At 38.0% G+C, this 23,110-nt stretch overlaps 1 protein-coding gene across 1 annotated transcript in view; it reads left to right on the forward strand.

Moving 5' to 3' along the window:
* Positions 1–23,110, forward strand: part of LOC146516599 (dolichyl-diphosphooligosaccharide--protein glycosyltransferase subunit TUSC3) — a 103,346-nt gene continuing 80,236 nt past the window's right edge. Inside the window, exon 1 of the mRNA XM_085162458.1 lies at positions 1–160. Within this exon, the coding sequence (XP_085018584.1) occupies positions 56–160 (105 nt within the window). The 5' untranslated portion in view covers positions 1–55. The remainder of the gene's footprint in view (positions 161–23,110) is intronic.

Consider the following 23,110-nt stretch of genomic DNA (forward strand, 5'->3'; position numbering starts at 1 on the left):
GTAGGATCCAATCGCTTGGTCGAGACGTGTCTCGCATTCATAGCATCCTTCCGTCATGGCGTCTGTTTGGGCTAAATCCATTGTTAACCTGCAGGTCTTGGCTGTTTTTTTCTGCCTAATGGTATGTCTGCCACCGGGGGGAGGACAGAAGAAGAAAGAGGTAATGTTTCAACCGTAAAAATGTGTTTTTCATGTAAAATGGCCACGCTACTCACTGAAAGGGATGTGCAGGTTTAACCTACCGGTGTTTTTTAAGCTAGCCTGGGTTAGTCAGAATTCCCAGGAAGTAACTCAGAGAGAGGCTCTTGACATGCCGTTTCTTAGTAGCAAAAAATTCCATTGGTGCCAATATGTGTTTTAAAGAAAAGTCTTATAAAAAGGTGTGCTTGTCACGTTTTCTGCGTCACTACGCCCTCCTGTGTTTCTGACGATGACAAAAGGACACACATGAATAAGCAGAGCAAGCTAAAGCGGGCTGTCACAGCTGCTGTATGCAAAGTGTGTTTTGTTTGGAAACAGTTTCTATTGGTGCTTTTTGGCACTGCTCACTCAAACACTGGTGCAGTGTGGCGAGTAATGACTTTATTTTGAAATTTGTCAGAATAGGAAGTGTTACGGTTTACTTACCAGTAGTTTAATAATGCTGGTGAGGATGCCAGAATAACCACAACTGATAGCAGCGTGCTGAGGTTTCTGTGATGCGCCGGTTGCCGGATTAGTAAAAGAGGGTGGTGTGGTTTTATTGAAGTTATAGTGGAACAGTTTAATCCAAAAGGATAGTGAGGGGAAAGTCATTGTAATGTATTTACAATATGAATAAGGTCTGTTCACCAGCTTTGTATTTGATTCATTAAAGTAAGTAATACATGTTCTGAGTTACAATATAAGCCCCCTATTTATATCAACAACAGGCATATGACACATATTTTAGTAATTTTGGGATGTTGTGCAACGTTGGTATTGTTTTATTATTTGTTCTTGATTTAGTTCTAGTTGTAGTCTTTTGACTAAATATGACAATTATCTCCAAAAGTTGATTCTGTTCATCTGGACGTAGTTGGCTGGTTTCAGTCATTATTCAAATGTAGTGTTTATAAGATTTGGGGAAACTTGCAGTCAGCTGAGACTGAAGAAGTCACTTGGATGAGTGACGAAACGTTTCTCCCACAAAACGCTACGTCCAGATGAACAGAATCAATTTTTGGAGATTTATCCTTCCTATGCATCAAGAAAATCACACAATTATAGTTATCTAAATTTAAAGTTGATTAATAAATAAAGAATATAAAGTGTAGGGCTACAACCATTCAGGTGGTGCAGGAAATGGAGTCAGCATCTAGTCAGATTTAGAAGTAGTTTTAGGTAAACTCGTCAGCATTCAGCACTGGAGCTAAGAGTATCGGACTGTGTAGAAAAGAGCTACAAAGCACAGCATGTATCAGGCTCTTTTTTCCATCATATGTTTTCCTATTTTATTTATTGATAGGACATCATATTTTTAAATATATGTAGCCAAACATTTTGTGCTACCAATCTACAATCCACACAAACACAGTAAAAGCCTGATGCTCCCAGCATCAACTAGGGAGTTGAAACAGGAACACTTTATTTTTAAAACCTTAACATTCTGTGAATTTAGACCAAGCCATGTTTAAAATTACATTAATTCTGCTTTTGAACTGTTTGCAGTACATTCATCTTTAAACTAGCACTCCTTAAGTTTTTAACCCAACAATTAGAATCAGTGATAGTGCCACTGGCAGTGAAAATGCAAAAGTGCAAGTTTTATTCTTTTACATTTTGACCTAATTTAAAATACAAAAAAGATGCAAACTTTTTTGTATTGTACTTTTTAAAACATAAATACAAAGGGCATGTTAGATGCTTGCCTGTGACTCTAGATGCTTGCCTGACAACACAGAATACAGAATGAAGCATTAAATAAGCAGGTTCAAATTTAATAAGCATAGCCACAAAAGTATAAAAATGATATATTAGCACTTTGGGATATCTAGATGTTCTAGACCAGATTGGATTTTATAGTCCTTTGCCATTGTAGGAATTTTATTTGTCTACATAGTCATGATCAGTGGATTTGTATGTGGTAATGTATGTGGGTAACTTCAGTTCAATAATAGGTTTTTGTTGGTTTATCTGCAGAGTTGATTGTAACTTGTGTTGTGATTCTATCCTGTAATGGTTTCCATTATTGAAATTTCATTATTTTCTTCCCTTTCATTTCCTTTAGCTATATGTGGTGAAGTTATTTACCTAAAGTCTGATGAACCCTGCTGACTATAGTATGTTGAGCAGTTATATATTTTTATAGACCACAGGACTTGGATCAAGTCAGAATGCTGTTGTGCTTTTCCTGTTGGACCACCTCATCAACACCTTTCTTCTGAGCTGACTTTGAAAATGAATAGAAAATTAATTGAGTGGACTAATTGTGGAATGAGTACAAGAAAGAATGCATGGACAAATACATGACAGGTGAATGAACATCTGAATGAATGAATTGAATGTGTCAACTAATGAATGAACAAAGAACTGACTGAGTGTAAGAAATTATGAATAAATGACTGATTAGCCACTGATGAAAAAATACTTGAATGAGTGAGCAAATGAATGAATAATTGAAAATGGCAAGTTTGCTTTGCAGCTTGCTGTAAACCCTTTCTGTCACTACTTCTAATGGCTTGGGAGGTGTATCTGTAATTAATGTGCCATATTGCGTCTAGGAGACTTTCAATAATCATAAAGTAACAACTTCAGGCTTGTGTATCTTTATGAAAATTAAAAAAAATGAAAATGTGTTACTTTATAAATAATCAGTTTTGTGTAGTTTGTGGGAAACTGTGGCTGGTTTAAACCAAATTTGTAATGTCTTGTTAAGTGGCAATGACAATGAATAGATTTAAAAAATAGATTATTATAAAATTCTTATTTGTAACATTATTCATGCAAGGGTAGTAAGTGCATCAGTGCTTATTTGCAGCAATGCTTTGCTTCACTTTCACAAAAATGCACAGGGGAGTTGCCTGTTATAGTCACAGTCTGTTAGACATTGACCGGCTCAAGGACACCTCTGCATTACCTAATGAGTGGCAGAAAAAGCATTTCTCAATTACTTACCCGGCTTAAATTTATCCAGCTATTATTAGTTTGCTTCTCTGACATTGAACCGCCTCTCTTTAAAACTTTGGAGTTAAAGTATTTTTTCTGCCAACATTTAACTTTGGACCATCCTTTATAAAGTACCAAATAGAAGAGAGGAGGTAGTCACACTTACATACACACACACTCACAAACAAAACACACAGCACACACACACACACACACAGAGTGAGAGACAGCCATACTTTCGATGAGCCACAGGAGAAATATTGAGGGGTTATAATGTGAGAAATGTATTTTCCCAGTTGCCTGCCAGAGGCCATAGCAGGAGAGGTGGAGGAGGCGGAGGAAGATCTTATTTAGCTGGAAATGGACAAAATGGTGAAGCAGCACTTTGTATTCCTCTCACCAATTTCTGCTCTCCCTCACTGCCCTTTCCTCTGGCTCTGGCCAATGTATGATTTAACTCTAAACTGTAGTGAAGGATAACATGATCTGAATGTTAAAGGTAAAGCTGTTAAATATTTACATTTTGTTTCATTAAATAAGTACACATAGGTTTGCATATTTGTTTGTTTTTTGGCTTTAGTCACTTAACTGGAACTAGATCATAGCTTTAGCTAGGGCTGTGCGATATGACCAAAATCTCATATCCCGATATAAGAAATCTATCGTCCGATAATGATATAAATCACAAAAATGTAACATTTTCTGTAAATTCTGTGAATCTCAGGCAGCTCGACTTGCGGGAAGTGTTTCCAGCTGCGCGTCATGTACCTGGAGTCGAATGTTTTAACCGATGCATGAAACTATACATTTTTAGACATAAGTTGTAACGGCCGCCAATTTCTTTGTGAGTATTTATTACACGGCGTGCTGCGGGGAAAAGCCTGTTCTAACGTTTGAGTCTAAGGTTTATTTTTTAGCACCTGGCGGCTCTTTTTTACTTCATCCGTAAATAATCTGCTCTTTCATGATTCAGTTTATTTTGAATAGTCTCAACAGGATCTTGAGCTTTATTGTGAAAGGTTTATGTGGAACATAAACAAGTGGACACGCGATGCTGTTACCGTCGTTGTTGCTAACCACAACGCATAAAAACAGGCGCTTGTCCATTTTGTAGTGTGGTTATATTAAATATAAGAGAAAGAGAGAACTTTAAGAAATTAATATAGCCACTACAGTGACCAACAAAATGATGAAAAAATATTGCCGTAAACAGTTTATTTTGCGACACCAAGAAACAAGCGATGGCGTAAAATGAAACTGAAAAAATGAAATGTTTTTATATCGTCATCCGATATAAATCGTTATATCGAACAGCCTTAGCTTTAGCTCATATTTATTATTATTATTTTATTTTATTTTTTTATTGAAAGTTTTGTAATTATGACAGTCATCCACATGAAAAAAACAAAAACGACAAAAACCCCCAAAACAAACAAACATAATACGCACTGACAATAACATAATGGCACAGTGAAACCCTCAGATCTGCCCGGTCTGGGGGAGCTCCCCTCCACCTCTTTACAGGTCCCATGTCGTCAGGTTTTTGCTACTGTCCACGCAGCGCTTTACAGTCCATCCCTGATAATATTCGGAAGGGTATTTTCAGTCTCTTTTATGAGCTGCCTTCTAAAAAACAGTGACCACGTCCTTAGCAGGCCTTCCTTCTACCAGTAGTTGCGTGAAAATACTTAGTTAAGCTCTGGTTATATAACCCACCACCCATCATCCCACATTACCACCTTCACCAAATCTCTCCCACTTCCTCCAGTTTTTATGAAATTGGTCCATTTTGAGGTTCAAAAAAAAATGTTAGCTCATATTTATTAAAATAATTTTTTGAGATTTTGTCCAGTCTGCATACAAGGAATCTCTTATTGATTCTTAAATAATGTAATTGAATATTCTATTTAACCTCCTAGGACCTGGCGTCCACATATGTGGACATCACATTTTGGGTTATTTAGACCAAAATACTAAATTTTGCTCTACAAGGGCCTGATATCCACTTACGAGGACATTATACTGCTACTGTCCTTTCGAAATTTTAAACGAATATCCTTATATGTGGCTCTCATTTTTCTTAGAAACAAAAATCAGGTTAAAAAAAAGATCAGGTAATTCTTTGTTTTTACATTCATTGGGTCCCAATCAGCCCAAATATCAAAGAGAAATTAAAAATGCATGTCATGAAAGAGTTCGGGTCTTAGGAGGTTAAGGGAGGAAGTTCAGGCAAGTTAGGATGGTTTGCAAACTGAAATTGGAGAGTGGCCTTTTGGTCATTTGGCCATCTAGATGTGTTGGTTGGCATGATAAGGTGCGGCTTTTACTTTGAAGGAGAAAAATCTCTGTTACACTCTGTGTTTTATTATCACTTGGCCAGTGGTGTTTGTAGAGAAGTTTGACTATGCAAGCTATGGATAAGAGCAGCAATTTGCTAGCAACCAAAGCAATCAAGAGGGGGTTTTTGGTGCAGTCCTTTGCCAACAGGTCAGGAATGCACTTTTATCCTAGCAACCAGAGATTGCCAGGAGGTCATTGCCCAGTTTCTTGGCCTGTGTGTCAGAAGGCTTTGGAGATTCTTGAAAAGTATATTGGAACCTCTGTTTGGAAACATGTTTGCATCCTCCGTACAGAATGAAGTAAATCTCCTTTGTCACTATGAGTGGACAAAAAACAAAAAGCAGAAAAATAGGTCTAAATCTGTAGCTACTATAAAAACTTTGTGACCTACTGTACATTTTGCACAAACTGAACATTGTTCTGGCACATTTATTGTTGGCATGTATACTGCGTGGACAATCGGGCTGGGATTTGATTTCTCAAAACCAATTCTTAAGGTGTGCTGGCAGAGCACATCAAAATTGTATTTATAGTTGATTTAAACAGTCACACTAGTTTGCAGAGTTAAAAGACAGCTATCATGGGGTGTATGCAATATCCTTTAAAAACAGCACACGCTGTCCGATAATCTCTTCAGAGTCAGATCAATAGCTTTGCACTGGGAGTGACACATGAAAAGTGCCACAAAATTTTTGAGCAAGTGATGAAAATAAAGGACCGTGAGAGAGTGCTAGAAAGAGAAGTTCAATGTCTGGCTTATTTATCACCTCCACACAGCTGCTTCTGTGGGAAGTGGGAATGAATGATGGATCATTGTTTTCTGAATGTTACAAATAATTGCAACATATACAATATCTGATGCGTGTTGGAAAAGTGTAAGGAAAAGCATTAAAAATGTCTGTAGTAACTCTGACAAATTATTCTTTAGTGGTAAAAGGAGAAGTATTTAGACCGGGGGTGTCAAACATAAAGCTCAGGGGCTAGAATAGTCCCAGCAAACCATCTGGCTTACTGGAAGGTTGGAAAATGTAAAAGACGGAAAAGATAGTGTGACTTTAGACTGTATTTTCATAAGTTTCTAAGTTATGTTTCCCACAATGTAAAATGAGATTGAAATTCCTGATCAAGACTGATGATAACAAAAACAAATTAAAATAAATAAACAAATAACTTATGGCAACAGTGCTGAAGCCTGCCTTGTTTTTAATGCCTACTTTTTGTGACTAAGCTAGAGGAAGAAATGGTCATTGAGAGAGAAAGAATATTTATATCCCTTCAGTAAGCCCTCGTTCATCACACCGGCTCTGCTAGATATTAGAGCTGGTTGTGTTTCTGTCTCAAGGCTGACCGCAGCACAAAGAAAGAACCGGTGTAAGCACTTCCTATACCTAGGTATGTGGAGTCAGGGGAGGTAAAGAGAAAAAAGTTCAGGGCGGCAGGCAAGAAGAAATTATATATCAAGAGAATTATATATCTTCAGAGAGATAGAGATTGCAAAGTAGTGGGCTTGCTACCACACCCAGGGACCAGTCTAATAAGTGGATGGGAATAATAAGAGACTGCTACCTCTGCACACAGAGGCCCAATAAACTACTGGGTAGGCCCTTCAGGGCATAACCCAAGCCACTTTCACAGTTTAGACTAGGGTTTATAAAGCTGTGTAAGCAGTATTGACTCTTGGTTTTCTGTCTGACTTGTTCATGGGAAATGCTAGCTTACAAGTTACAAATTTTGATGATTGATTTTTAAGAACCAGCAGATACTGAGAAAATGTGTGGTTCTTTTTGTTGTATCATGTTATATTTTGATGTTTAATGCACTGTGCTGATTTATGTTCTTGAATTTGCATCCATTATCATCTTAAAATATTAAAATATTAAATATTAAAATTTACATGACACACTTAAGAATCTAGTCAATAGGGTTTTATTTTTGAAAAGGCTGCAGTAGCTTTTGACATCATGCATTAGTCTCTGATTAGCCCAGTTTAGCTGGAAACATTATTTATTTGGCACATTGCTGGATTAATTAGAGAAAAACAGACTAAAGACTGTCCAAAAAGGGCTTAAGCAATTTCTGTTAAAAATAACACTACATGTCACGGAATTGTGATTGTTAAGAAGTGCAGATTTGTGTTTGAGTCTAATTTTAGTCTTTTAAGTTAAAAATAAATTAATAAATAAAAGAAGATTAAATTCTGGAAGACACAAACAATTTCATTACTGGGAAGAATGTATGCTGTAGAGATGATGCTTCTGTCACAGTTGCTTTATTTCTGTCAGAACTTCCTCATCTATCTTACTAAAAACTATTTTATAAGACTGGGTGACTCAGTGATTCCCCATTTTATATGGAAATATAAACCCCATAGAATTAGGAAGGACCAATTCTGCAAGAGAATGAAGGAGGGCTGGCATTACTTAATTTCATTTTGTATTTATTACGGGTCCACTGTTTCTTGCTCTGGTTTTCATTGGATAGATGAGAACTTCCTGGATGGTAAGAGATAAGGTGTGCATTGTCCGCTATAGCAATCATGTCCCCTACTTGGAGACATAAATCTTGTTATAGATAAAATCTGTGTTCCATACAACCCCATGATCTATAATGCAATCCATAATACGGGGTGGGCCATTTATATGGATACACCGTAATAACATGGGAATGGTTGGTGATATTAAAGTCCTGTTTGTGGCACATTAGTACATGTGAGGGGGCAAACTCCTCAAGATGGGTGGTGACCATGGTGGCCATTTAGAAGTCGGCCATCTTGGATACAATTTTGTTTTTTCAATAGGAAGAGGGCCATGTGACACATCAAACTTATTGGTAATGTCACAAGAAAAACAATGGTGTGCTTGGTTTCAACGTGACTTTATTCTTTCACGAATTATTTACAAGTTTCTGACCACTTATAAAATGCGTTCAGTGTGCTGCCCATTGTGTTGGATTGTCAATGCAACCCTCTTCTCCCACTCTTCACACACTGATAGCAACACCGCAGGAGAAATGCCAGCACAGGCATCCAGTATTCGTAGTTTCAGGTGCTGCACATCTCGTATCTTCACACCATAGACAATTGCCTTCAGATGACCCCAAAGATAAAAGTCTAAGGGGGTCAGATCGGGAGACCTTGGGGGCCATTCAACTGGCCCACGATGACCAATCCACTTTCCAGGAAACTGTTCATCTAGGAATGCTCAGACCTAGCACCCATAATGTGGTGGTGCACCATCTTGCTGGAAAAGCTCAGGGAACATGCCAGCTTAAGTGCATAAAGAGGGAAACACATCATCATGTAGCAATTTCAAATATCCAGTGGCCTTGAGGTTTCCATTGATGAAGAATGGACCCACTATCGTTGTACCCCATATACCACACCAAACCATCACTTTTGTTGTTCCAACAGTCTTGGAGGGATCCATCCAGTGTGGGTTAGTGTCAGACCAATAACAGTGGTTTGTTTGTTAACTTCACCATTCACATAAAAGTTTGCCTCATCACTGAACAAAATCTTCTGCGTGAACTGAGGTTCCTGTTCCAATTTTTGTTTTGCCCATTCTGCAAATTCTGTGCGCCGATCGGGTCATCCTCGTTGAGATGCTGCAGTAGCTGGAGTTTGTAAGGTTGCCATTTGTGTAGCTAATATCCGCCGAAGGGATGTTCGATTAATGCCACTCTCCAGTGACATGCGGTGAGTGCTACGCTGTGGGCCCTTGCTGAATGAAGCTAGAACAGAAACTGATGTTTCTTCATTAGTGACAGTTTTCTTGCGTCCACATTTTGGCAAATCCAACACTGAACCAGTTTCACCAAACTTAGCAAGCAGTTTGCTGACTGTAGCATGGGAGATGGGTGGTCTCGTAGGGTGTCTTGCATTGAAATCTGCTGCAATGACCCAGTTACTGCATTCACCAGATATCAACACAATTTCGATCCGCTCCTCACGTGTTAACCTCTTCGACATGTCAATGGCTGAACAAAGAGAAACTTGTAAATAACTAATGAAAGAATAAAGTTACGTTGAAACCAAGCACACCATTGTCACCCTGTACAATTAAAATGTTTGAACTGGAAAAAATATGGAATACTAATAAATATTGGACCACTCTTTTTTTTTCATTAATTAATTAATTTTCTTTTACATTGAATATAAAATGGTCCATTCCTCCACTTTGTCCTTCATTACACTCTGTTCAGATATGCATACTAAGAATGCTCATTTTTAGTTGGTCCTCTCTGTCATTTCTTTCTTGTGAAAATAAATGCATTTTTATGTTTTACAGGTGAAGAGAAATAAATATTGTATCCAATTGCCAGTTTTTCTTCTGTTGCCAATAAAACCCAAACCCAAAAAGGCATAATGGTACCACATTTTGCACATAGAAATGTTTCATTGTACTTCCAGTTAATTCAAGGGTTATTTTGTTTGGATCTTGCTCATTAGCCATAGTTATCTGAATTATTGATGCACTAGTGTCAGGCCTGCTTTCGGAGTGACTGATGGCCCATGCTGCTACGTCATTTTCCACCCCTGTTATTTCTCCCTTTCTATCTCTGTTTTTCCCCCCTTGAATTTCCAGCATGTGTATCTAATTTCTGAGCGGGAAAAAGATCTTCCACCCTTCCTCCCATTATCCACCCTCTTTCTGCTCCCTTGGCATGTCTCATGTTTTTTTTCAGTAATCACCCTTTTCTGCCTTGCCATGTAACATTTTCATAATTATGTTGTTAGAGATGAAATGGTATGAAAATTTTATTTGATGATTATTGTGACCAAAGTGATCACAGTTATCATAATCATGGCACAACTAAAATATGTGGAAAATGTTCAAGAAGTACTGATGCACACAATGATTTATAATTAATTCTTCATACTGCATATAAAATGTGCAAAAGTGCTGCTTTCGTAGGAAACCAAAAGTTTGGGTCGTCTTTTGACACATAAAAACATTTAAAACATTAACTAAAAGACATTCCTTTCCCGTTCTATAGGTTGCATTTAAGCAAATGCGATGACCTAGGCCCACTTTACAATATGGAGTCACAAGATGACGATGATGCAATGAACGCAAAAACTGACAAACATTAACAGTCATTATTTGAGTCTACTTTTTCTGTTGAAGCTGTTTTTAAACCGACTTCAGTATTACCGGCTTTTAAGGAACCCCGTATTTGTTTGGTTGACTCTGCAGCCTGTGACCATTTGCAGTCAGCAGAACATAGTCTGCAGACACACAATGAGAAAAGTAACACTGAACTCTTACATTATTGACAAGCTTTTCACAAGTTAGATAGAGAAGCTACGATATTTCTGTCCTGCTATGAAAGTCTCTACATCATACACTGAACTAAAAGTTAATTTAGCCTGCATTCACTATAATGTGGAGGTTATGAAGAGATTTTGTATGTGTCTGTACACAGGGTGACCATTTTCTCTAAAGTTTCTTGGCACTCTAAAAATCCAAAGTAAGACCAAACTTTAGACTTAGTCCATTTCGACAGCTGCAAAGCCTTTTTTTTTTTTTTTTTTTTTTTTTTTTTTTTTTTTTTTTTTTTCCGCCTGTCCCATTTGGTTCTTTAGCCGTCAGAATTGTTGTCTGAAGACCAACAAGGATACCCAATGGATTTATTTTGCCAAATGGATCATCATGGCATTGCCGTATTGGTCCATTTGATCGACCTTTGTTTTTATTATTTATTTTATTTTCAGTTGTTACAGACGGGACAGACATGAGTGAGGGATAGGAAAGGGAGAAAGAAAGAGGAAGGAAAAGAAAAACAGAAGGGGAGAGGGACAGTGAGAAAGGGGGGAAGAAAAAATATCTCCGGGATCACCTGTTGAGAGAAAAAGAATAGAAAACAAGCAAAAAAAAAAACAAAACAATGCAACATACTATACACAACACCATCGCATTAATCTAGCTAAGTGAAAACAGCAGTAAATACTAAATATTGAATGTTGTTGTGCAGCACGCAGGACAGACAGCGCACAATGTGCTTTGAAGTAGCAGCCAAGAAAGGTGTGATTTAAGTCTACGAATAGTGAACACCCATGTGCACACCTGTGTGGATCGGCGCGCTTGTATTCAAATGGTTTCCCCATGTAATGGTCTGCTAGAGGATGTAGAGAGCCATAGCCCCGTCCCCCAGGGCATGAAGCAGGCATGGAGGAGATCCAGGCCCCAGACATCCAGAGGCCCCAGAGTGCAAGAGCCCAAGGAGGACCACCGGAGGGGCATCCGTGCCACCTTCATGGGAAGGGCTGAGGATCCCCAGATGAGGGAGCTGCAAAGCCTTTGATACACTTCTGCTGCCTCCCATGTTTTTATAGACTCAAAGCAACCTCATGATGCAGTATTTCTTTGTTTGTTAAACTGTAACAAAGACATTGCAGTGTGCCCATAAATTACACAAAAATGTGGTAGATGGCATGTTTTTGTTTAATTAAATTACTATTTTGGTATAAACATTAAACCTTAGAGATTATTCACTTACTAAACAGAAAATCTACCTGCATTTGGTGCTTGGCTGTCACTTTTGAACCCTGATCCCTACATTTCTTCATTACTCATTATGGAAAATGCATTGTTGCCATATTGCATTATATCTTTATATTTTATTTTTTCCTGTCAACTCTCTTCTCATTCCATTTTCCTTTAGAACCCCCCCCCCCCCCCCCCCAACAAAAACACCCCCAACTTTATTCCTGAACTTCTGTCTCCCTGCTTCTGTTCCCTTTCTGCACACCCCACCACTGCATCATCCCACCACCACAGTGACAGGGCTTGCTACATAGCTGACATGAGGTGCTATATTATTCTACTGTGTATTATGTGTGTATGTTTGTCTCAGAGCGTGTTTGTGTGTCTGTCTGGCTTGGGGCTGATAAGACGTCATGGTGTTATCCTCCCAGACAGACCTGTGTGACACTGATGTGTTCACAGGCCACATATGCACTCACACAGAAACATATTCAAGTCCATATTATATGGGCTAACATATATACATTTGTATACACAAAGTCTTCATTATGTACTGGATTGTTATACTGAATGCCTTTAGATGTATACATGTCTGTATTTATTAATGTTAAATTTCACAGATAACTTGTTATTCTTTCTTATTTTTCTTTCTGCTTCAATGGATGAAAGCTAGTGTTAAAACGGGGCTAAAACGGTGTGTGTGTTCTTTTGTGTTCCTCTGCATGAAAAAGAGATTGTCATAAGTCTGCCATATTAAAAACACTTGTCATAAGCGGGTAAGTACAGATGTGTTAGGGCAGATAGTAGCTAGGAGAGACAGATTTTTTGTTTTGTTTTGTTTTTTGACCTGGGCACAATATTTAGTGTTAGTCCATGGGCAGATTGACAGAGAGCAGCTTGGGATTTAGTGTCTTGCCCAAGGATACTTCATGAGTATTCCCCAACCAGTTGTGACTGGTTATTGGCAGTTGCTGTAAAATTGACTGCTAAGCCCCAGTCACACAGGCCTAGAGACTGATCAGCAACCCCCTGGTAACTGCAGGTCATATTCCCCCAATTTGTTGGTAGGAGGTTGCTTCGTGTTGCTACATGAAATTTTTACAAAATGGTATCCATTGCTGCGCTGAAAGCAACACCGTCCTTGCGATCACTTTGGTCACCAGCAAATTGCTGCAGTGGTCCATAGTTTGACCATAGTTTAACTCAAAGATGTTAATGTTAAGTAGCAATGGTAGTGGCATTCAAATTAATTGCATGCTGTGTGGTCAGGTGTTTGAACATGTTGGAGATATTTCCCCTCTTGTGTTCAGTGATGAGGTTATTACACAAAAAACTAATTATTACACATGTTGCAGAGAACTCTTTTCTTAAAAGTAATGCAGTATGTTACTTAATTACCCCCAGGAGAAAATAAAATAATTTTCTTTCACGTTTCTGCATAAAATGACCCCAAAAGTATAGTCTCATAATTACCATTTAACAATATAAACCTCAGGCTACAATCCCACTAGGGCTGCCACGATTAGTCGACTAGTCACGATTAAGTCAACTATCAAAATCGTCGATGACTAATTTAATAGTCGACGCATCGTTTGAAGATCCTGAAAGACGCAGGAATAAGTAGTAGGATTTAAGAGTGTAATAACGGACTGAAACAGAGGATGGCTACATTGCATCTACAAGGATGCCAGCTGCCGTTAAATACCAGAGAAGAAGTAGAAGCAGTCTCTGGTGTTGTAGCTATGTCCAAATTCAGGGGCCGCATTCCTTCGAGGCCACATCTATAGGCCAATTACATCACACCAACGCGACAAATGTCCAAATTCGAAGACTCCTCCAAATGTGGCCAACAAATGCGTACTTCTTTTCCCCAGATTTGAAGGATGGGTCGGGTGTATCCTTCGTGGCCCAATCTATCCCAGAATTCAGAGCACAGCCCAGCCAGTTTGCAACAATGGCGGCAGCTGCTTAGTTTTAATATTACTCTTTCTGGCTCACAAAATAAACTTTTAAGATATTTTCAGGTGAGAATGTAGCTGTGTACAACTTCAAATATCTGCTCGATTTATCAAGGCATCACATATTTGCAAAAGTGCTCCAACGTTTTCGGAGACGTCTGTTACCCACCAGCCCGATAGCTGACCGGGAGGTCAAGGCTCACTAGAGCCGGCGAGAACAGCGAACTCCCATCCCACATCGTTTTCATATGGCGTTATTTTTGTGCCACTATTCTGAGCGCATGTATAAAAAAAATTGCAGGTGCAAGTGTCGCATTTTGAGGAAAAATTTATATTGAGCGAAGAAAAGCTCAATTTGAGTGAACAAAATTCATTGCTGCGTGCAAAAAATGTATTTCAGTGTTCCAGCTGGCCGGGTGGTCACTCGGGTTAAACGTAATATATAAGGCTGAACTGACAAAAAATCAGCCGACTACACCACCAGGTGTTATAGGAAAAACCATAAAGCCTTTGAACTAAAACAAACACTGTTGTGACAGTGATGTACACTGTCTTGTTGGTATATATGTATGATTTGTATCACCTTCATGTTTCCCTCTCACCACATATCCAAACCGATATCATGACCAGCAGCTTTTACAGCGGTGGCTCCAGCAAACAGCTGATACTAGAAATTAATATTAAATAAATTCTAACAGCTGCTCAAGCTTAAACGTGCTGCTGTTGTTTAGCGCAACATCCGCTGGTTTCCTCTTTCTGGCGCAAAGTGGGCGATAAACAAACGAGAGATGATAAGCTGATCATTGATCAGTTTCATGATTGAAGTAGCAACAGGAGAGGGAGGGGATGAGCATGAGAGAAGAAGAAGTAGCAGCTGACAGTGTAAAGACAGAATAACTCCAGCTTTGTGTCTTTTTCATTCTAGCTGAAGTACGGGACGAATCGCGTTCCTTTTCCCCTCAATATTGTAATTGGTCCAGCCCAGAGTTGATCATGACCAATTGGCTAATCCACCACCTTTCAATGTTTATACCATTACAAAAACAAACAAACAAACATAAAAATGAAAAATCATTATTGGCTCACCGGGCAAATGCCCGGTATGGCATGTTAATATAACATGTTAATATTTCAAACTCCGGCACTCTGTGTTCCTCCGCTACTGCCTCGTTTGTTTTGGACGAAATGGATTCTGGGATATTGCATTTCATCATTTCGATCTGATTGGAGACCAAAACAGCCAATCAGATTTTTTTGCATCCAAGTCTGTGATTGGCTGGTTTTGTGGCACAAATATAACGGTGTAAAGAAAGAGTTGAGCGCGCACGGGCAGAAATGTTGAGAGCGCAAGCAACACATTACGAGCAAGCACAAATGCAAAAACTGAGCGAGAGGGGCTGCTATTGTGTGTGTGTGTGTGTGTGTGTGTGTGTGTGTATGGATAATAGCAAACACTGAAATACATTTTTTGCACGCAGCAATGAATTTTGTTCACTCAAATTTAGCTTTTCTTCGATCAAAATAAATTTTTCCTCAAAATGCGACATTTGCACCTGCAAATGTTTTTTACGTACACTCAATTTTTTTTTACATGCGCTCAGAATAGTGGTACAAAAATAACGCCATATTTTCAAACCTCCCGCGGTCTTTTGCTACTCAGGTTAAATATGGATATATAAGTCACTTAGATAACTAAAAATGTTATTGTTTGGATTTTTTCAGTGTTTTATCTGTTCCTGAGTTAATCAGTTTGGCTGAGATTAAAGTTATGGTTTTCACGCAGCTGAATAAACGTCAAACAGAAAACTGATTAAAAAGAAGTGTGAGATGGTAGAGAATTTACTCCTGTGTCCTGTTATATTTTAGGGAGCAAAGAACAGACGGCTGAGTTTATTAAACTCCAAATCTGCAAAAAGTTTAAGTTTATCATCTTGTCTTTATTTTTAGTTAGCACATACCTTAAACACTTCAAGCTGTAAGCTAATGATAGTTATATAAAAGCAGATGCAGCGAAATACTGCAAAAGTAATTGGATGGAGCTTCACACTGAAAATGGGTAATGACCCAAAGCATGCTGCAAAGCAACCAAAGTATATCTCAAGCAAGTAAACTGGATATTCATCAGTGCCCAAGTTGGTAACCTGGTCTCAACCCAATAGAGCATGCTTTTCAGTTACTGAAGTCAGAGAGACTCACAAACAAGCAGCATGAGAAGGTGGCTGTACTAAAGAGCTGACAAAGGGAAGCAACATTCTTTTACACTTAGTATTTAAACTTTCGAGGATATGAGAATGGGGAACTGTGAAATGAGCATATAGAAATTATTATGATTTATAAAAAGTTAATTCAGTATGGTTGTTTAACTCTTTTAATTAAAGTGCTCTTGAAACATCTTGAATGTTTAATTTTAAATCCATTGTGGATGGATTTTTGGATGGATTTTAAATCTACAGGCAAAACGACATGGGTGTTGTCCAAATAATTACAGAGCCAACTGTGACACAATGAACCAAATCAGTTTAGATTAAAGCTGAATGCCAAATGTCTTTTATTGTCAGACCTCTATCTATTTCTCCCTTTCACTACTATGAGTGTACTAATTTTGGAAAACTCTTGCTCTTGACCCTATTGGAGTTCTAGACAGGATGAAGTGTCATCAATTTTAGAGTTTTTACTTAAGACAATTATCTGGGAAAACTAAAGTGAAGTCACATTGCTTCATTTAAGTCATATGAATCTAATAACACCACTGTCTTATTTGAGCAGTAAAAACCTAAAACTATTACATGCATGGTACATAAAAACTAAGAATCATGCATAACGTATATCATTTAAATACAATAACAACATGATCAAAACAGGAAAGTGCTGGTGACAAATACGTGATCTCACATCTAAGGATGGGGATTCATTTAAAGTGCCTTGAGGCAACTTTTGTTGTGATTTGGCGCTATATAAATACAATTGAATTGAATTGATTGCAGTGCTAGAAACAGAGGCTGAAACCTGCCTGTTCTGGGTCAGGGAACTGTGCTGGGGTGAGCATTCACTCAACTGTAACATCACTTTGAGTTCTTGGCTAGCTTAGCATTAGCATGCTATCTGTGCAGATGCTTGCAAAGAGCTGACGTGAAAAGTATAATGAGGTTGTTTCTGTCCTGGATGCAGTTTGCACTTTCAGTCTCCATTTCAGTTTTGTGCAAAAAAATTAATAAAGAAGTAATATTTATATCCATGCTGCACACTGTGTCACTATTTTCCTCCTCTGGCACACAAACTGAAATCAGCTGATTGCAGCGCAAGTGCAAGTAGAACTGATCAGCAGAACTGATAGGCAAGCAGACTAACAATTTCAAGTAATTGAACTGGGTTCCCAATTCCCATCCCTAGTCATGTCACGCTTTTATTTATTTTAATAGTTTTTGATTCCTATGTTGACAAAAACAACAAGTTAACAGAAGCCTATGCTGAAATGCAGTAAAACTTTCACAAAGACTCTTGACTGGAAAAAAAGAAAAAAAAAACTGTACTATGACTGACAGATCATGTCTAACAAGGAGCTTGATTTGCGATGATTGCAGTCCTTATTTTAGCTGAGCAACTCGTGGTCACATATCCAGTGTTGGGGAGTAACGGAATACATGTACCGCCGTTACGTATTTAAAATACAAAATATGAGTAACTGTATTCCGTTACAGTTACCGTTTAAAAAGGTGGTATTTAGAATACAGTTACTTTGTTGAAATAAATGGATTACACGGCGGTACTTCCCTGATTCATATTGTGGCGGGTCAGGGCTGTTTGGGTTTTGTTTGACAGCTACGTTCTGTTGTTCCAGGCGGCAGCGTTACGGTTACCATGGTTACAGGGTGACGCTCTCTCTCTGCGTGTTTCCTGGGTGAGAGAGGCCTTTTTGTTGTTGTTGTGCTAAGCTAATAGGCAGAATGCTACAGGCATAGCTCTAAAGAATGTAGCATCATAAGCAGTGTAGTCCGTGCTGCAGGGAGAATGGACTGCCATACCCGTTATGTGTCTGTGAGCGAGGGAGGGAGAAAAAGGAAAACTACGAGTTGTCATCGAGCAAAAACGGGAGCTGGAAGCATGTAAATATAATAATAACCACTGCAGCCTAGAAGAGTGCCGTCTGACGAGCCCAGTTGTAAGTAAGCTATTAAGACTCGACTGTACGCTGTGTTCGTGTTTTCCTCAACAATAAGTCCCGTTGGAGCAGCCTTTCAACGCCTCTCTCTGTCTCTGGCAAGCGAAGTTGACCCAGACAACGAAGTAAAGCTATTTTTCGGCTAGGAGCCCGACACAGAACCCGACATATTAGCCAGAGGTCCCTTTATTATGGTTCGGAGCCTCGGACCTTCAGTAACAGTAATAAATCACAGCAATAGTACATTCACGTAGTTGTAAACAGCATGATAATATATTAAGTAATCCATAGTATTCAGAATATGTTACTCTCATTGAGTAACGTAACGGAATACGTTACAGAATACATTTTGGGACATGTATTCTGTAATCTGTAGTGGAATACATTTTAAAAGTAACCTTCCCAACACTGCACATATCATCCATACTGTTACTGAACCAGCCAATTAGTCTCGCTTGATGAGCTCAGACCGTTATCTGTTTAGCACTAGTTCACCATTTCCCAACTGACACCACTTTGCAGTTGGCTATAAGACAGCTGGGCTATGAGAAATAACATTACTGCAGTTGCTCTAAGTTCTGCATTCTGAGCAAATGAACAAGGGCTTAAGCTTTAATGCATGGGTTTTATTTCCAGGCAGTAAAATAAAAAGGTTCTGGACAGCAGCTTCTCTGCATTGGCTTTATGCTGGCTCATTCTGAAATGGGCTCTTTAGCCTGTTTGCCACCCCACTCTGGTGTATGTGCTTCATTAAACTAAGGTTAAACATAAAAAAAAAGTTGCCATCATTAGATAAGATGTTTGCTCACAGGTTATGTTGCTCAGTCTTGTCTCTTTGCTTACTCTTAGCTTGCTTATAAAAGCAATGCTAAATCCACTGAGTAACCCATCATATTAGAAGATTCTTTATATAATCCTGATTTATGTTGAAAACTATTAGTTGAAAATATTTTTTAGTATTGTTTTTTTCCACAGTATGCACAACAGTTTCTTTTGCAGTGTATTTTGTTTTAATGTAGTAATACATGAGAACAAAACAAATTGTTGTGTAACATTCAGTCTCTCTTGGATTCATTTGAGCAGAGATGTAGTGACTTTCAGTAGCCTGTTATTTGATTGAAATTTTAAATGATTGTCATCTAAGTGATATTATCCATGTTGAAGTTTAAAAACTGCTTGAGAAGAATGGAAGAAGAAAGTACGCAGACCAGACAAAATGTTAGTAAACTGAATTGTAGAGCATAGACAGTAGATTTGAAGAAAGTTCAAATTTCTAATTGATCTAGGTGTACTTGCGATATTCTTTGGAGGTTTTTCATAGAATTATTGTTGAAAGCTGTGAGAATGAGTGAAACTGCTTACCAAGGCGTGAATGTATAACAAATGTGAATGAGGCTTATTAGGAGTATGTCTGTACTAATACTAGGAATAGATTTTAAAGGCTAATAAGGTAGCAAAATAGGCCGGTCACACTTCTTAAAAATATGTGTGTTGTGCACTTGGCCCTGACTAAGACTATTAAAAACTATTGATGTATATCTCAGACAGGTGTATAAATTTAAAATGAGACACCCCCCCCCCCCCCCCCCCCAAAAAAAAAAAAAAACCTTCATCTTTTGTTGTTAGACTGGACAAGGAATGTGTTTACTTTTTTCTTTCTCACCTAATTGAAGTGTGCTGAAGTGTATCTGAACTGAATTACTTGTAACCATAGATCTTGTGCTGTTGGAACACACTGAATTGTTAATTAAGGGATGAAACAAAATAAATGGCTTTCAGAATAATTCTTTTAAAATATTCATGATTTATTCATATAGTCAGTTTTAAAAAATGATCATGTGAGCATTTTGTTTATCTCTGCGGTGCATATATCACTATAGAAAGCAGCCAGAGCTCAGCCATGCTTGTGCGCATAATCTGTGTGTTCTACAGTGATGGGAATAACGGCGTTACTTTTTTCAGTAATGAGTAATCTAACTAATTACTATTCCTATCATTACAACGCCGTTACAGTTACTAACAAGAAAATGCGGTGTGGTCGCATTACTATTTTTCAACAAACAGACAGTTGAAGCTTTGTTCAGTTTACCGCATCTTATCAGTTGCACGGAAGTAGCTGACTACGTAAGTAATCTGGACGCTACAGCTTTAAGCAGCTGCACGCGCTCCCGTGGACGGCAATCACTTTCTGGCATATGATCACTTTTTGGCAAAACAATCGCATGAGTGCTGCTGTTTGACTGAGGAAGAATAAAGTAGTCGTGGTAAGCCAATCACATGACCACTTCAAGATTACAAAGCAACAAGGTGATATATACCAGTTTTTAAATTGTGTTACTAGGCCACGTAAAACCAGAGTCATGATAAACACTATATACAGGCGTTTTTTTTCCTCAATAGTTTCGTCACGTGTACTGTCTAAGGACAGCGCTAGCAAGCACTCTCTGCTTATGACAAAAAAACAAGAAACAAAACAAAAAATAGCTCTGTCGCGTTGGTGGAAAAATGCACCATGTTGACCAATCAAAAAAAAAATGATATGGCAACATGACATTTGGTTGTTTAGGAAGACGGGGAAGTTTTAGGCGGGAAGGCGAGAGAGACAGAGAGAAAGACAGCAGAAAAAGAGAGAGAGAGCGAGTTTTGAGATGTGAGAGATTTGTGACGTTTAGTGTGTTTGGAGTGTGTAGTTAATGTGTTGTCTTGTGTAGTTAGTGTGTACTGTTATGGATAGTTTTGTGTTGTGTGTCAGAACAATGAGGCGACTGCTGTCTCCAGGTAGAAAAAGGAGTGATACACCTGCTGCTGTCAGACCTTCAGGTATCAGGCTGTGATGTTCTCTTTTATAGTGAACAGAAATTATTTTTTTGGACTGGCACAAATAATTTGTGTGGCATCTTATTGAACGCAGAACACCTGATTGTTATGTAAATAGTTTGAAATGGTTACAAAAAAGGTAAAAGGTAAATGGATGCAAGTAACTTTGTTGTTTGCAAAACTTGTGCATAGGATTTTAAAATTGACAGTTTATATTTACATTTAAAGTTATGAAATATGATTCAATAAACATGTTTGTGGTTCTTACAGTAAAAAATATAACTTTTTCTACTCTGATTTTATATTTTTTGTCTGATTTTAGATCAATTGTGTTAATACAGTATGTTAAAAATGAAAACACAACTGTAAATTCAGACACGTGAGGTTGTGCTGAGAAGGATGATACCAAACAAGGCAAAGTAAATAGTTTTTAAAGGTGAAATGTAGAGGTCAAATCAAAAATGGCCAATTATACCCTGGATCCCAGAAGGTTAAACATTTTTTTTAAAAGTAATGCAATAGTTACTTTTCACGTAATTATTCACACTGGTGCTCTAGTACTTGTACCACTACACATCTGGCTATAGCTAGCCCCTTTGGTGAAGTGCTTTAGTGATTATTTTTCCTGTTATACAGCAGGTTAATGAATTACAAGGTTACTGAAATTGGTGTTAAGGGCAGATATTTGAAATTCAAGAATGCTACAAAAAACTGTCCATGATTTTTACTACTTTAGAATTTGACAGTTGTAATTATAAAAGTTAGAGGCTTAGTTCTATGATGGAGCTGCTATAATGGCAGCAGTACTTAATGGAGTACAAGCTTGCATAAAAGAATCTATCCCCCACACACATGTAATCGTGTGGTATCCTAGGGACCATCAAAAATTAAACACTAAGATTTTTTTTTCCAAAAAGGATTGTCTGTGTTTTTATTTATTCTCACAAACAAAGCAAATTACTGGATAAAATTTGCAAGAGCATCTCAAGTAAGGTAGAACCTCAATTCAAGGTTGATGTGTACCATCCAGAAGAAGCTCACAGAGCTTTTCCAAAATATACTTGATCATGGCAACGATTTTGACTGTAAAACCGCACATTGTGCTTTAGGACGCTTGCGATGCCTTGTCTTGTTTTTCTTTTGACTTGGTGCAATTGCTACTTTTTCAGTAGTGCACTACAGCATAGAATAGTGTCCAAAAAAATAAATATGTAATAGTAAATGGTCGATGGTGCTGTAAATTTCTTGAATATGGTCTGTTCTCATATTAAGAAGGGATTTTGTGGCAGAATGCATTTATAAATAAAAGTGTCATTTCTGATTGCATTCTTCTTTTAACATTGTTTTTTAAACGTATGGCCATGAACCAGGGTTTGTTTGCTTTTTGAATTTCACAGCTTAAATATGTTTAATTACATTTTGAGTCCAGAGTACTTTATTGGCATGGCATTTTCAAGAACTGACTGACTACATATGCACCCTTCAGATTTACACATTTCTCTAACATGCTCCTGTCACTCTTTAGATCTCATCTCTTTATTTTTTGTATAGTTTTAGTGCGTCAAATGGCAAATTCTTCATCTTTACATACTAATTTTTACACAATAGCCTTTCACACCATTTGACTAAAGTCCTTGAGTCTTCTGCTTTCTTATTTTTCCCCTGATTTTCCTGTAAGATGGATTAAGAAAGATGAGGGTTGTGGATCAAGCTGTACCACAATATTGCTTCTGTGCTTAATAAAACCACAATACTATGGGATCAGAACGATGCCACCTTGAAACGAAACCGAAAAAAATATTGAAACCGAAAAAAAATATTGTAACTGAAATAAATGTACTGAAAAATCTTGTATTGAAACGGAAAAAAAATTTTGATAGTGAAAAACAATTAATTGAAACTGTAATTTTTTTGTTTTCGCTTACAATTTTTTTTTTTCAGTTTCAATCCATTTTTTTTCGGTTTCAAACCATTTTTCGGTTTCAAACCATTTTTTTTCGGTTTCAAACCATTTTTCGGTTTCAATCCACTTTTTGGTTTCAATCCATTTTTCAGTTTCACTCTGCTGGCACTTTTTTGGCGTCCGGGGGCGCGCTGGGGGGGGCGGGGATTCCGACCCGCATGTATTTGCATATATTATAATGCTGACCAATGACTGGAGAAAACACTGACGACGCGGCTGCGGTCACGGACAAACTTGCACGTGTCTGTTCGGGAATGGCAGA

This window comes from Neolamprologus multifasciatus, chromosome 6 (genome assembly GCF_963576455.1).
Source record: "Neolamprologus multifasciatus chromosome 6, fNeoMul1.2, whole genome shotgun sequence".
Lineage (NCBI taxonomy): Eukaryota > Metazoa > Chordata > Actinopteri > Cichliformes > Cichlidae > Neolamprologus > Neolamprologus multifasciatus.